Source organism: Polyodon spathula, chromosome 4, assembly GCF_017654505.1.
Source record: "Polyodon spathula isolate WHYD16114869_AA chromosome 4, ASM1765450v1, whole genome shotgun sequence".
NCBI lineage: Eukaryota > Metazoa > Chordata > Actinopteri > Acipenseriformes > Polyodontidae > Polyodon > Polyodon spathula.
In genome coordinates, this window is record NC_054537.1 from 39,181,025 (window position 1) to 39,192,030 (window position 11,006).

The 11,006-nt window shown below is 35.3% G+C and overlaps 2 protein-coding genes across 2 annotated transcripts in view; one reads left to right on the forward strand and one right to left on the reverse strand.

The window, feature by feature from the left end:
* Positions 1–2,835, forward strand: part of LOC121314522 (LYR motif-containing protein 4A) — an 85,221-nt gene extending 82,386 nt beyond the window's left edge. Inside the window, exon 3 of the mRNA XM_041247896.1 lies at positions 2,438–2,835. Coding sequence (XP_041103830.1) covers positions 2,438–2,509 — 72 coding nt within the window. The 3' untranslated portion in view covers positions 2,510–2,835. The remainder of the gene's footprint in view (positions 1–2,437) is intronic.
* Positions 2,836–9,540: 6,705 nt separating this feature from the next.
* ppp1r3g (protein phosphatase 1 regulatory subunit 3G) overlaps positions 9,541–11,006 on the reverse strand; it is a 2,296-nt gene continuing 830 nt past the window's right edge. Inside the window, exon 1 of the mRNA XM_041247898.1 lies at positions 9,541–11,006. This exon is cut by the window's right edge and continues 830 nt beyond it. Within this exon, the coding sequence (XP_041103832.1) occupies positions 10,902–11,006 (105 nt within the window). The 3' untranslated portion in view covers positions 9,541–10,901.

Consider the following 11,006-nt stretch of genomic DNA (forward strand, 5'->3'; position numbering starts at 1 on the left):
ACCAGATTCTAAGACGCGAGAGGGGGTGGGGCAGTATATAAGGACTACAGGCTCACTTAGCTATGAGGAGGAGAAGGAGACGACCACCATAATAACCGCTACCCAAGCGTTTTATCCATTGTTGTGATCCGCCCTAGAGCCTCTGCTGAGGGAAGTGAGAGAGAGAGAGAGGACGGAAAACCAGTCTGGATAAAGGGAGTGACTGAAGTTGATAATACTAGATTGTAATGAATGTAAGTTCAAAACACTATGCTGCACTTTGAATTCGCGTTCAAATCACTCGCTTTCAAAACCAAACCACTATAGCTGCATACACCGAAAACACTCCCATGTAGCACAATCATATCGATACCCTGTTTAATACTAATACGTACATATACCATGTTTTCTAATAACTACTTAAATAAATAAAAACAGCTACATATAATACATTTAGCCTATTATTTTTATTTCATCAGTGTATTTTGTTGTTGGCAGTCAATATATTTTCTAATAAACATAAGTAAAACGTGTGTAATAATACTGCTAATCTAAATTTGTCTAAGCTAGAATAATTATAAAACTCATTTGTATTTGACTAAAAGTGTTAGTACTATTTACTATTTAGCTAACTAAACTGAATGCAATTCTGCCTCAAGGTTATTGTTGATATTATCTCACAATCCAACCACATGCAGGGTATCAACACGATCGGTAGACCTGTTGGGAAAAGGAGATACCAACTTTCAAGATATATTCAGTTATTTAATTTAAAAAAAGGGAAATATCCAGAAGCACTTAAAGAGGGTACATTGGAAGAAAGGTAATTTTCGGATACAGTGCCAACGTTTTTTTCATTACAGCCAACTAATGTACAAACACAAGGTACACAAAAAAACAACAAATGTGAGCCACAAAGTAGACACGTTCTATCAGTATGTACTGTACATCATTATGTTACTATTTGTTATAATATACTTTTTTAAAAAATTTTTTAGTCATTTAAAAAAAAAAAGTTTTATTGAACAAGGTAACATTCAAAACATGTTGTATAGCAAACACATATGTAATCCCTCGAGAATGATTGTCGTTTTTGGAACTCAAACCAGTATGTTGAAAACAAGGTAATCCGTTAGCCATAGATTCCAATTTTTTCTCTAATGTGTATATAGTTAATTTTGGTCTTTTTTTTTTTGCTTTGTATTTCAACTCCTTATTTTGATGTATGGTACGTTTGTACAGTTACAGTTTCTAGTAACTTGTTATATTGGTTAATTCAGTTTGCTTTAGGTGAAAAACATTTGGGGAAAAATACAAATGTAATACCATAACTGTAAAAAGCAATGTAAATGCTTTGAACTTAATGTACTGTAGAGTGTTTTGAAAGTACATAGTTTGTTGTTTTGAATGTAGAAGCAGAGTGTTATGAACGTGACCCGAGTGTTTTGAATGTACACTAAAAATACTCCCCAGAGTGTTTTTTTGCATGAGTGTTTTGATCGTACTACACCGGCATATATTGCCTCTGCATGCACTGCTGCAGGCGCAGGCGAGAGGCAGAGCGGGAGAGTAAGCATAGAGGAAGAACTAGTGACTAAGAAAATGATGAAAAAATATTTAAGCGGCACTCAAAAAGGGATAAATTCGGCCTGTCTCTGTCTAATATATATTATAAAATTATCTATATATATATATATATATATATATATATATATATATATATATATATATATATATATATATATATATAGTGTGTGTAGAGTACTTAGTAAAGCTTGTGTCTACAACGTTTGTTTGTAAATCTAACAAAAGGTTTTCAGTGTTAATGATATGGTACATGTAAAGTAACTTTCCTGAAATTCTCAACGATTTTACATTCACGGATGAGGCTTTTATAAATCCTCCCAGATTTTCTTTTGAAATAAGGAATACATCTATAACCACTGAAAGGAAGGTGCTTTGAAACAGACAATGCAGGCTAACTTTTGAAGTCAGAGCATCATTTGAAGGTGGTGTGTGGAAGGGAGTTGGCATTGTGGCTTGTATGTGTTCTTGTGAATGCTTGATGATCAGTCGCTTAATTTATCCATTGAATGGTGCTGTGTTATTGCTGCAACAAAGTATAATCAGTTAAGGAAAGTCTTTAATGGAGGCAAAATAGCTTCTTTTGTGTGTGATTTATCTATAAAAAATATGAGCTACTCTGCTGCACAGAGTGGGATCCTGGAATGTTGGCATTTTAATGGCCTAACAAACAAACATTAACGATGGGGGAGATGGGAAGAATAATTACACAAGGGCTTCAGCTGCAGCAAAAGCAGCAGCACACATCTCTCATGAGTTACGATCATTTCATCATCATCTTTTTCCAGTGACAAAATCTGTATAGTAAATTAAGCAAGATTTTTCTCTGTGGTGGAAGTGTGAATAACTCTTTTTTTTTTTTATCTCCTCTTAGGTTTCCATAGGACGCCTGTATGCCTCTCAGAAGATTGTTATTGAAGATCAAGTAGGAAGAACAACTGCATGACAGGAAATCATTCTTACTTACAACTTCATTCCAATTACACCCTTCTGCTTACATGAATAGAAAATACAACCCTCTATTGTATCCTGCAACAATCGACGCTTCACCTGATCCGACTCATTTATAACCCTGGCAGGTGGGGGTTGGGGGTTCTGCCTGTAAAACATCACAGGTTGCTGGCTAACATAAATAGTACCCTTTCTTTCAGTGTTTTGTGTTATTTGATGTATGTAATCAATGTGAGCTATACACACTGTAAAGTGGAAGTTCTTTTGTACAGTTTTAACGTACCTTTTCTTTAAAAATAATAAAATAAAAACTGTAACTAAGATCATTGTAGTTGTTGCATCATTATTGCATATTGATTTTATTTTCCAAAAATCTAACTGCAATGTAGCTGTCTACAGTGCCACATTATAACGTAATCAGATGATTCACCCATAACATCACTCAATTATTATTATTTTTTTTTTTATCTCATATTGTACAAGAGATGTCCTCTACAGTTTGGGAAAGATAACTGCAAAGCAAAGTTTTTAAATATGTGTTAAATATAAAATTGCCTGGACTAAGCAAGTACTAAAAAATTCCACCCATTAAATTCTCACCCATTAAATTGTCTAGTGCAGCCGTATGGTTCCAGATCTCATTTGCGCTCTTTACACAAATGTAAGGTCTTAAACATCCCTGTAAAGGGATCTTGTATGACTTTGCCACCTCCTCGTCAGTGCCACACCTACTTACTAATCCTAATATCTAGTGTCTCACATCTCTCTGGGTGAAATCTAAAGGCACCCTTGATCTCATAAGACATATCCCTTGGATTGTTACTGGGGTGCTTTGTTTTTGTTTCACAAACTCCATTTCTGGTTTTAATATATTTTATATTTCATAGGACAGTAATGCACTTGAAGGTTTAAAGTTCAAAGAAAATTGTGTAAGTGACCTACTTCAAATACCAATGAAAGTGTTTCGCCACTGTCGCACATGGGGAATGTTGTTAATATTATTGTGTTCTGTAATAAAGTGCTTAAAATATTTGTTTTTGATTAAGGGAAATGCACTACTTGTTTCAAGTGTCTAACGAAGAAGACTTTCAATTATATTTATCAAAACTGTGTAGTCTATCTACAGTATGTAGTCCCTAAATTAAAACATTAATTTGCTAATTTTAAAGTAATTTAAATTTGTGCATATTGTACTTCACTTAACACAGGCAGTGGTACACACCAAGTTGCTGTTGTTGTTTTTTAGTTCTAAACTTAGCTATTTGCATGATTGCTTACTATGCAACAGTTACATCATTCCATCATGTGTCATTTACCACAGTAAAAAGATAAAGAAGCTATTGTCAGACTTACCCAATGAGCCTGCCTTCCTGGCAAATTAGACCCATGTACTTAAGTCATTTAATTCCAAGAAAATTATTTATCAAATCAGACACATTTTGCCTTTTAAACCACCAAATCACTACGAGCTGAAGGTCTGACACAAATATATTTCCAGTGACAATAACCTTATATTTTGGTAAATATCTATTGTATTTTCCATTTAAAAATATGCTACTTCAAGCAATCAGAAATGTCGACTTCTTGTACTGGACAGAGCAATCTTCAGCATAAATATTTCCGATCTTTGATGAAGCTGGTGTCTTTTTCGTTAGACATTTTAAAGAAATCATGCAGCTCAGTTGTGTCAGCATTGAACAGTCTCTGTCAAAAATAGGGTCATGAATGAGAAAAAAAAACCAGGCAGTAATTGGGCCCGCTTACAACGAGACAGCGTGCTGCGCTTGATTAACATCGGTTTTATTCTTAAAATATATTATACAAAATGCGCAATTGGACTATTTTTAAAGAACGACATTGGTTTATAACACACTTGTAAATGTCGTTCCACGAATCTCATTTTATGGCAACAAAGTGTGTAACATTACGGTCGTCATTTTCACGAAAGCTTTGGCATTTTAAAAGTGGGTAAATGTTTTACCGCTAAACTAATTGTCCTGCTGTCAGGTTCCGGTATGTGTTTAGCAAACGTCTCACAGTAAACAAATAGCGGTACAACATTTTCTTTTAATCGTTTTAAAGTAGCAGGGACATAAGACTACTCTTATTTAAGATCATTTGAACAAAAGAAAAAATGGCTTTACAAAAATAAGTAAGAATGCAGTTTAACTCTTTTAGAGCGTCAGGTGGAATGCATCTCACCAAATTTGATACATACTCACAACCTCGAGTTAAGTTTGATACATTTCAACTAAGTTTGATATTTTTCACAAAGAATGACACATTGTTCCATATACAGTATAAACTAATGAACATAAACTGATAAATAAGCATCATATGCCTGTGAATGTCTAAAGCAGAAATATGTAGCAACATTTTAAATAACTTGTTTACACAGATAATCATGAAGAAACTAAACATCTCGCTTTCATCTTGGCAAACAAATCAGGTTTGTTTTGACTTTTTCATGCACAAAAATAACATTTTTATTTGGCAAACTAAATAGCAACATTTGCATACGGCAATTTTCATGTATTACCGTGCCGGGAGGGGAAATAGTCTACAATTATTTATTTCAACATTTTTTTTCAGTTTCGTAAATTTAGCGTGTCACGTTATGAGACATGTATTACACTATGTAACACAGTTTTTGTTCCTGGGTAGTAAGTGTTATTTCCTAATTGCTTATGCCTCAAAAGTATAGAAAATGGCTATTAATCCCCATCAGACTTTGCTTTTGTGACCAGGACAGTGATATTTTGAAATGTACCTATTTCCAATGAGAAAACGGGTGAATTTGTGCCTTTTCGTTCACATAAAGTCAGCCATCCTTTTTATATTGTTTTTTTTTTTTGTTTGTTTGTTTGTTTTTTTATTAGGAAATGATTCCACACATGTAACTTTGCTTTGCAGAATTAATCGGCTCTTGTGGGAAGTGATTATCTCGCGAGATAATAGTCGATATTTTTCAGTAGACATTTCCCTTAGTCAGTATAATCAAAAATGGCAGTATTGTTGTTCATATACCGGTTATTGTATTGCCTGATGAATATCGCAATAAACCGGTATATCGGTATCAGCATTCCCTCTAAGGCTAAAATGTGCACATTTTTTGCAGTAACTGGCAACAACATTCGCACTCAGTTTACTAACTTTCACAAGTTATTATCATAAATATCAACCTCAATCTAGACTCCAGCCTCTCGAGGTTAACCTGTTATTTTGAGACAATTCTTACAAAGCATTAACATAAGCATATTTGCATCTGTCTTGCAGCTGATTCTCCGATTTCCCTCTGTAAAAATGCACGTGACATTACTGCAGAGCTAACTCAGGCACCAGCGAATCTACTGGTACAGGGTAGGCGAAGCAGGCGTCTGGCGAGTCTGCCTCTATAGAGAGTGCTGCTCATAAACTATACGGTTTTTAACATGTCGTATAATTGAATACTAAAATCAGTGAAGCACAATTACCCTGCATTATTTAGAAGTATAAGTACTCTGGTAAACATCAATAAAAATCACAATACTGACACTTTGACGTTTTTGTTTTATTTCCCTTTTAGAAAACAACCATTTCAGAACTCATCTGGAACGTTTTGAAACTGGTAAAAATGTAATCAGCACATTAGTCGAAAATACACATTTAAGTGTATAGTAATTGAAGCAAGACATACCATGTCTATTTTTTTTTTTTTTTTTGCGAGTTTATTCATCATGTGACTTTACTCCTTGTCTCTGCTGAAACTCAACTTGGTGGCTGCACCAACAAAGAAAAAAAAGCAATGTTTCAGTAAGACAGAACTAAAAGAAATCGGATTATCTATATGAGGATGGTGCGATTTAGTATTCTTAAAGTTTTGCTGTAGTTCGCGTGATCGTGTATATAACACGTGATTGTGTATAGTCAATAGCACTAAATATCATAATGCCAGTCATAAACACATAGAGAATAAGAAAGCAAAATAAGACAGCAACAATGGCAAAGACCTAAGGTACCTCGCTCAAGGCGGAGCTTTCTCGAAGTGAGCTAAATTAATTGCGTGTTTCATTATTGTTTTGTTTATTTCTTTCTACCGCTACCTGTCTTTAATGAAGCTATAACACCGTGTAACAAATTATTATTTTATTATTATTTTTATTAAATTATTATTTTTTTTTTTGTTCCTGGGTAGTAAGTGTTATTTCCTAATTGCTTATGCCTCAAAAGTATAGAAAATGGCTATTATTCCCCACAAACTTTGCTTTTGTGACCAGGACAGTGGTATTTCAAAATATCACTATTTCCAATGGGAAAACGGGCAAATGTGTGTCTTTTCGTTCACATAAAGTCAGAAAAAAACAACATATGAATCCAAATTAACATGTATTTATACTAAAGTAATACAAAAATGACTACAAAAGATTTAGAAGTGAGTAGTTTTTCGAGATTTACGATTATACTGTAAATCACTTTCACGAATCAGCCCCCAAATATAGTCTCCCATCATGTTCTCGTTATACTGTCCTTGGTAGCGGCATTCAAAGTACAGTATATCCAGGTGGAAGCACTCGCCTTGCTCCTCCGAGTACGCTCCCATGTTCTCCTTGAATTTATCAAGATGAGCATCAAGGATATGGACTTTGAGGGACATCCTACAGCCCATTGTGCCGTAGTTCTTCACCAGAGTCTCAACCAGCTCCACATAGTTTTCGGCCTTGTGATTGCCCAGGAAGCCCCAAACCACTGCGACAAAGCTGTTCCAAGCCGCTTTCTCCTTACTAGTGAGCTTCTTGGGGAATTCATTGTGCTCCAGGATCTTCTTTATCTGTGGTCCGACGAAGACACCGGCTTTGACCTTTGCCTCAGACAGGTTGAAGGGACTTGAAGGCTTGCCGACTCCTTATCTAGAGCTTTGACAAATTGTTTCATAAGGCCCAATTTGATGTGCAGCGGTGGCATCAGCACCTTCCGGGGGTCCACCAGTGGCTCCCACTTGACGTTGTTCTTCCCCACAGAGAACTCGGTCCGCTGTGGCCAGTCCCGCCTGTGGTAGTGCGCCTTGGTGTCCCTGCTATCCCAAAGGCAAAGATAGCAGGAAAACTTGGTAAAACCGCCTTGGAGACCCATCAGGAATGCCACCATTGCAGCCTCTTGATGCCATCTCAGAAAAATGCAGATATGTATCCACTTAGGCAGCTGGAACTAAACTGAACTGGTGGGCTTAAGGCCCCTGTATTTATACTACTATTTATATTACTGGAAAGTTCTAGAAAGTTCTAGAAGTTACTCCAAGTTTACTCAGCACTGAATTTATCTGGAATGTTCTGGAAAATAGGTAAATTTCAAAATATCACTGTCCTGGTCACAAAAGCAAAGTTTGTGGGGAATAATAGCCATTTTTTATACTTTTGAAGCATAAGCAATTAGAAAATAACACTTAATACCCAGGAACCAAAAAAAAAAAAAATGTGTTACACAGTGTTATTAATAAGCGGCGTCACTCATGAATATGCCATAATCTGGGAGAGAGCTTATAAAAGGACACTATGGACATAATGTGCTCTCTCGAGCTGCTTAATACAATATGCTGTATTTGCTGGAGACAAACTTTGTAATAAAGTTTAAAGCATTGGTTCGCATTTACCTTGTCGCATATGTCATGTGTTCCAGAGTAATGCTTCTCCACAGAGCCTGCATGAAAAGAGAGCCTAACGAGACCAGACGGACCAAAAGGCCTGGATGACTGGAAACCAGTAAGTCAGCTTACCTGTGATGTCATTTGAATATAACAGTGTAATTCAGTCAATAAGGCAAACATTTGCTGTATTTATTTTTAAGTGATGAAAACTTAAAAAGTGATCAAATAATTGTATATTTATACATTTCTTTCAGAAATGTTCACAGGAAGTACATATTACATGGCAGTGGGTTAAATTTCACAGAAATTGGGAAATCTGATAACTCAAAATAATTCATCCTTAGTCATGGATGGTCGTCGGTATGTTTGCAGCCATCGAAAGAAAGAAAAGCTGCACTCAGTAGTCACATTAGACGTCAGGATTGGAAGCCTGATTCTTACATGACATGATCAGCACTTTGTTTTTATGTAGGACACAGTATAAATGCAAATAAACATTGTGTGCTATACAAGCTCCTTTTTTCCCCCTGCTGTGCACATATTTTTTTGGCCAATAGGTTTGAGGGCGAAGACACTCCTGGCACTTAAGGGCTAGTTTAAGTTAGTTATATTTAGGTTTAAGACTGAGATTAAAAACACCCATAATACAAGAGCATGCCATATTGTGGGTTGCTTTGCTGGTGAGAGAGTTGGTGATCTTTACCAAGTCCATGGCAAGCTCGACCAGCATGGCTACCATAGCATAGTTCAGAGGCATGCCATTCCATCAGGAATACAGATATTTGCGCAGTCCTTCATTCTTCAGCAAGATAATGACCCCAAACACACCTCAAAGTTGTGCAAGAGCTATCTGGCAAAGAAATAAAGTGAAGGACAACTCAATCTAATGACATGACCTGCCCAGTCTCTACACTTCAATCCCAAAGAACTTGTATGGGACGAACTGGACAGAAGAGTCAAAGCAAAGCCACCCACAAGTGCCCTATGTCTCTGGGAATTGCTGCAGAAGAGCTGGGAAGACATGTCGGGTGATTTCCTGCTGAAACTTGTTAACCGAATCCCTCGTGTTTGTGAGGCTGTTATTAAGGCAAAGGGTGGCTATTTTGAGGAATCCAAGATTTAGAGACAGTTTTCAATTTTCTTGAACATTGCTTTGATACTCCTTATGTTATGTTTTGTTTTGTATATTGTAACATGTGTTTTCATTTTCAAGTATTTACAGAAATGTATACGACGTAAAACATTGTCAATTATGAAAAAAACTTAGTTTCCAGCAAGTGTACAATGAACTTTTGAAAACTGACCATTATATATTATATATATAATATTATTATATATATATATATATATATATTATATATATATATGGTGTGTGTGTGTGTGTGCGAGGCCTAAACATTAGCATATTTTGAATTAGCATATTTTTTAATTGGAAGATGCCATAGGCATTTCCTAAAATATAAGATTAAATGTCATTTTAAATATTAGAAACAGACGTGATGATAGACTCAAGAATTGAGTTATCCCACAGGTATACTGTGCAACAATAGTCACATTCTTCAATTGTATGCAGAAATATGATCGATGGGCGACAGTTTACACAATCTTTGCACACTTGATCAGAAAACAGACACTGTTGGCTTTTCAGTTTGTTTGCATTCCCTAAAGGAAGTTATAGCAGCAAGCATACAATTCTAGTCCCTCCTTGAAGCTTTCTTGTCAGTCTCTCATTCTCTTAACTAAAAAGTAATCGCTGCAGCACTTTGTGGTTCTGCCAACTGCTAGCTCAGAAAAGCAATCCCAAATATTTAAATGAAAAAATAAAAAGGAGTACCCTTCTTATCCAGCTTGCGTTTGTTGTTATTTTCCAGGAGATACAAACAGATATTTGCATGGGCTGTCCATAAAGCTCGTCTTCCTTTATGATGTATGTAAAACTATGATCAGAGAAACGTGTTGTTGCCGACAGTCCATCGTTTACAGAAGTATCCACATTAACTTTCTGATGTGAGCCATGGCAGGTAAATTAAGTGTTGTAGCAATTTCTTTTATTTTATTTCTTTTTTTTTTTTTTTTTTACAAGTTAGCCCTGTTAATAGCTATAATGTAGCTAATACAAAATGTGTCTCTGTCTGTCTCTCTGTCTCAATTGTTTATAATAGTAACAATTTACATATGTTTAGACATCATATGCTAATTGCCTTATATTATTTTAAGAATAATAAGATGTATTAACCACTGCATTAAATTATTTCCACGCTATTACTATATGTATGCCCTTTTTTCAGGAAGTTGTTTTCTCAAGTTTGGGATAGCCGATTTTATAGTAAAAAAAATCTGTTATGAGAACACAAATACAAAGATAATATTTTAATAGCAGATTACAATGTTGTGCTGTCTTTTATATTATTTTGTAGTATTTTAAATATTAATTTAGGTGTTTCATTAAGACTCCTCTAAAATAAATTGGAATAAAACCAGTAAGTTATTATTTACCGACACTTTCTCAAAAATGTCGACAATTTAACATTTGTTTTTTTTTTGTTTTTTTTTTTGTTTTTTTTGTGCCTGGAATTAAAAATAGAAACCATCTGCGTACCAGCTTGATTAATTAATTGCTGTATTTGTCATATACATTCCAGTCAATAAACGACACAAAGCAAACAGCCAGTGAAGTGTTCTGAAGTTGTGGAAACACTCCAATATTGATGCCCCCTGTCACTGTTCCGTTGTTTAGAAGAGCAGTTTCAGAATACAAAGGTATAAACTAACATCTCAAAATGTAGTTTTGGCCGAAATTGTTATCCCAGTACTCTGCTCCGTTCTCCGTCTTATAGCAGATGGCAAACTGTATAGTGGAGCTTTGATCTAT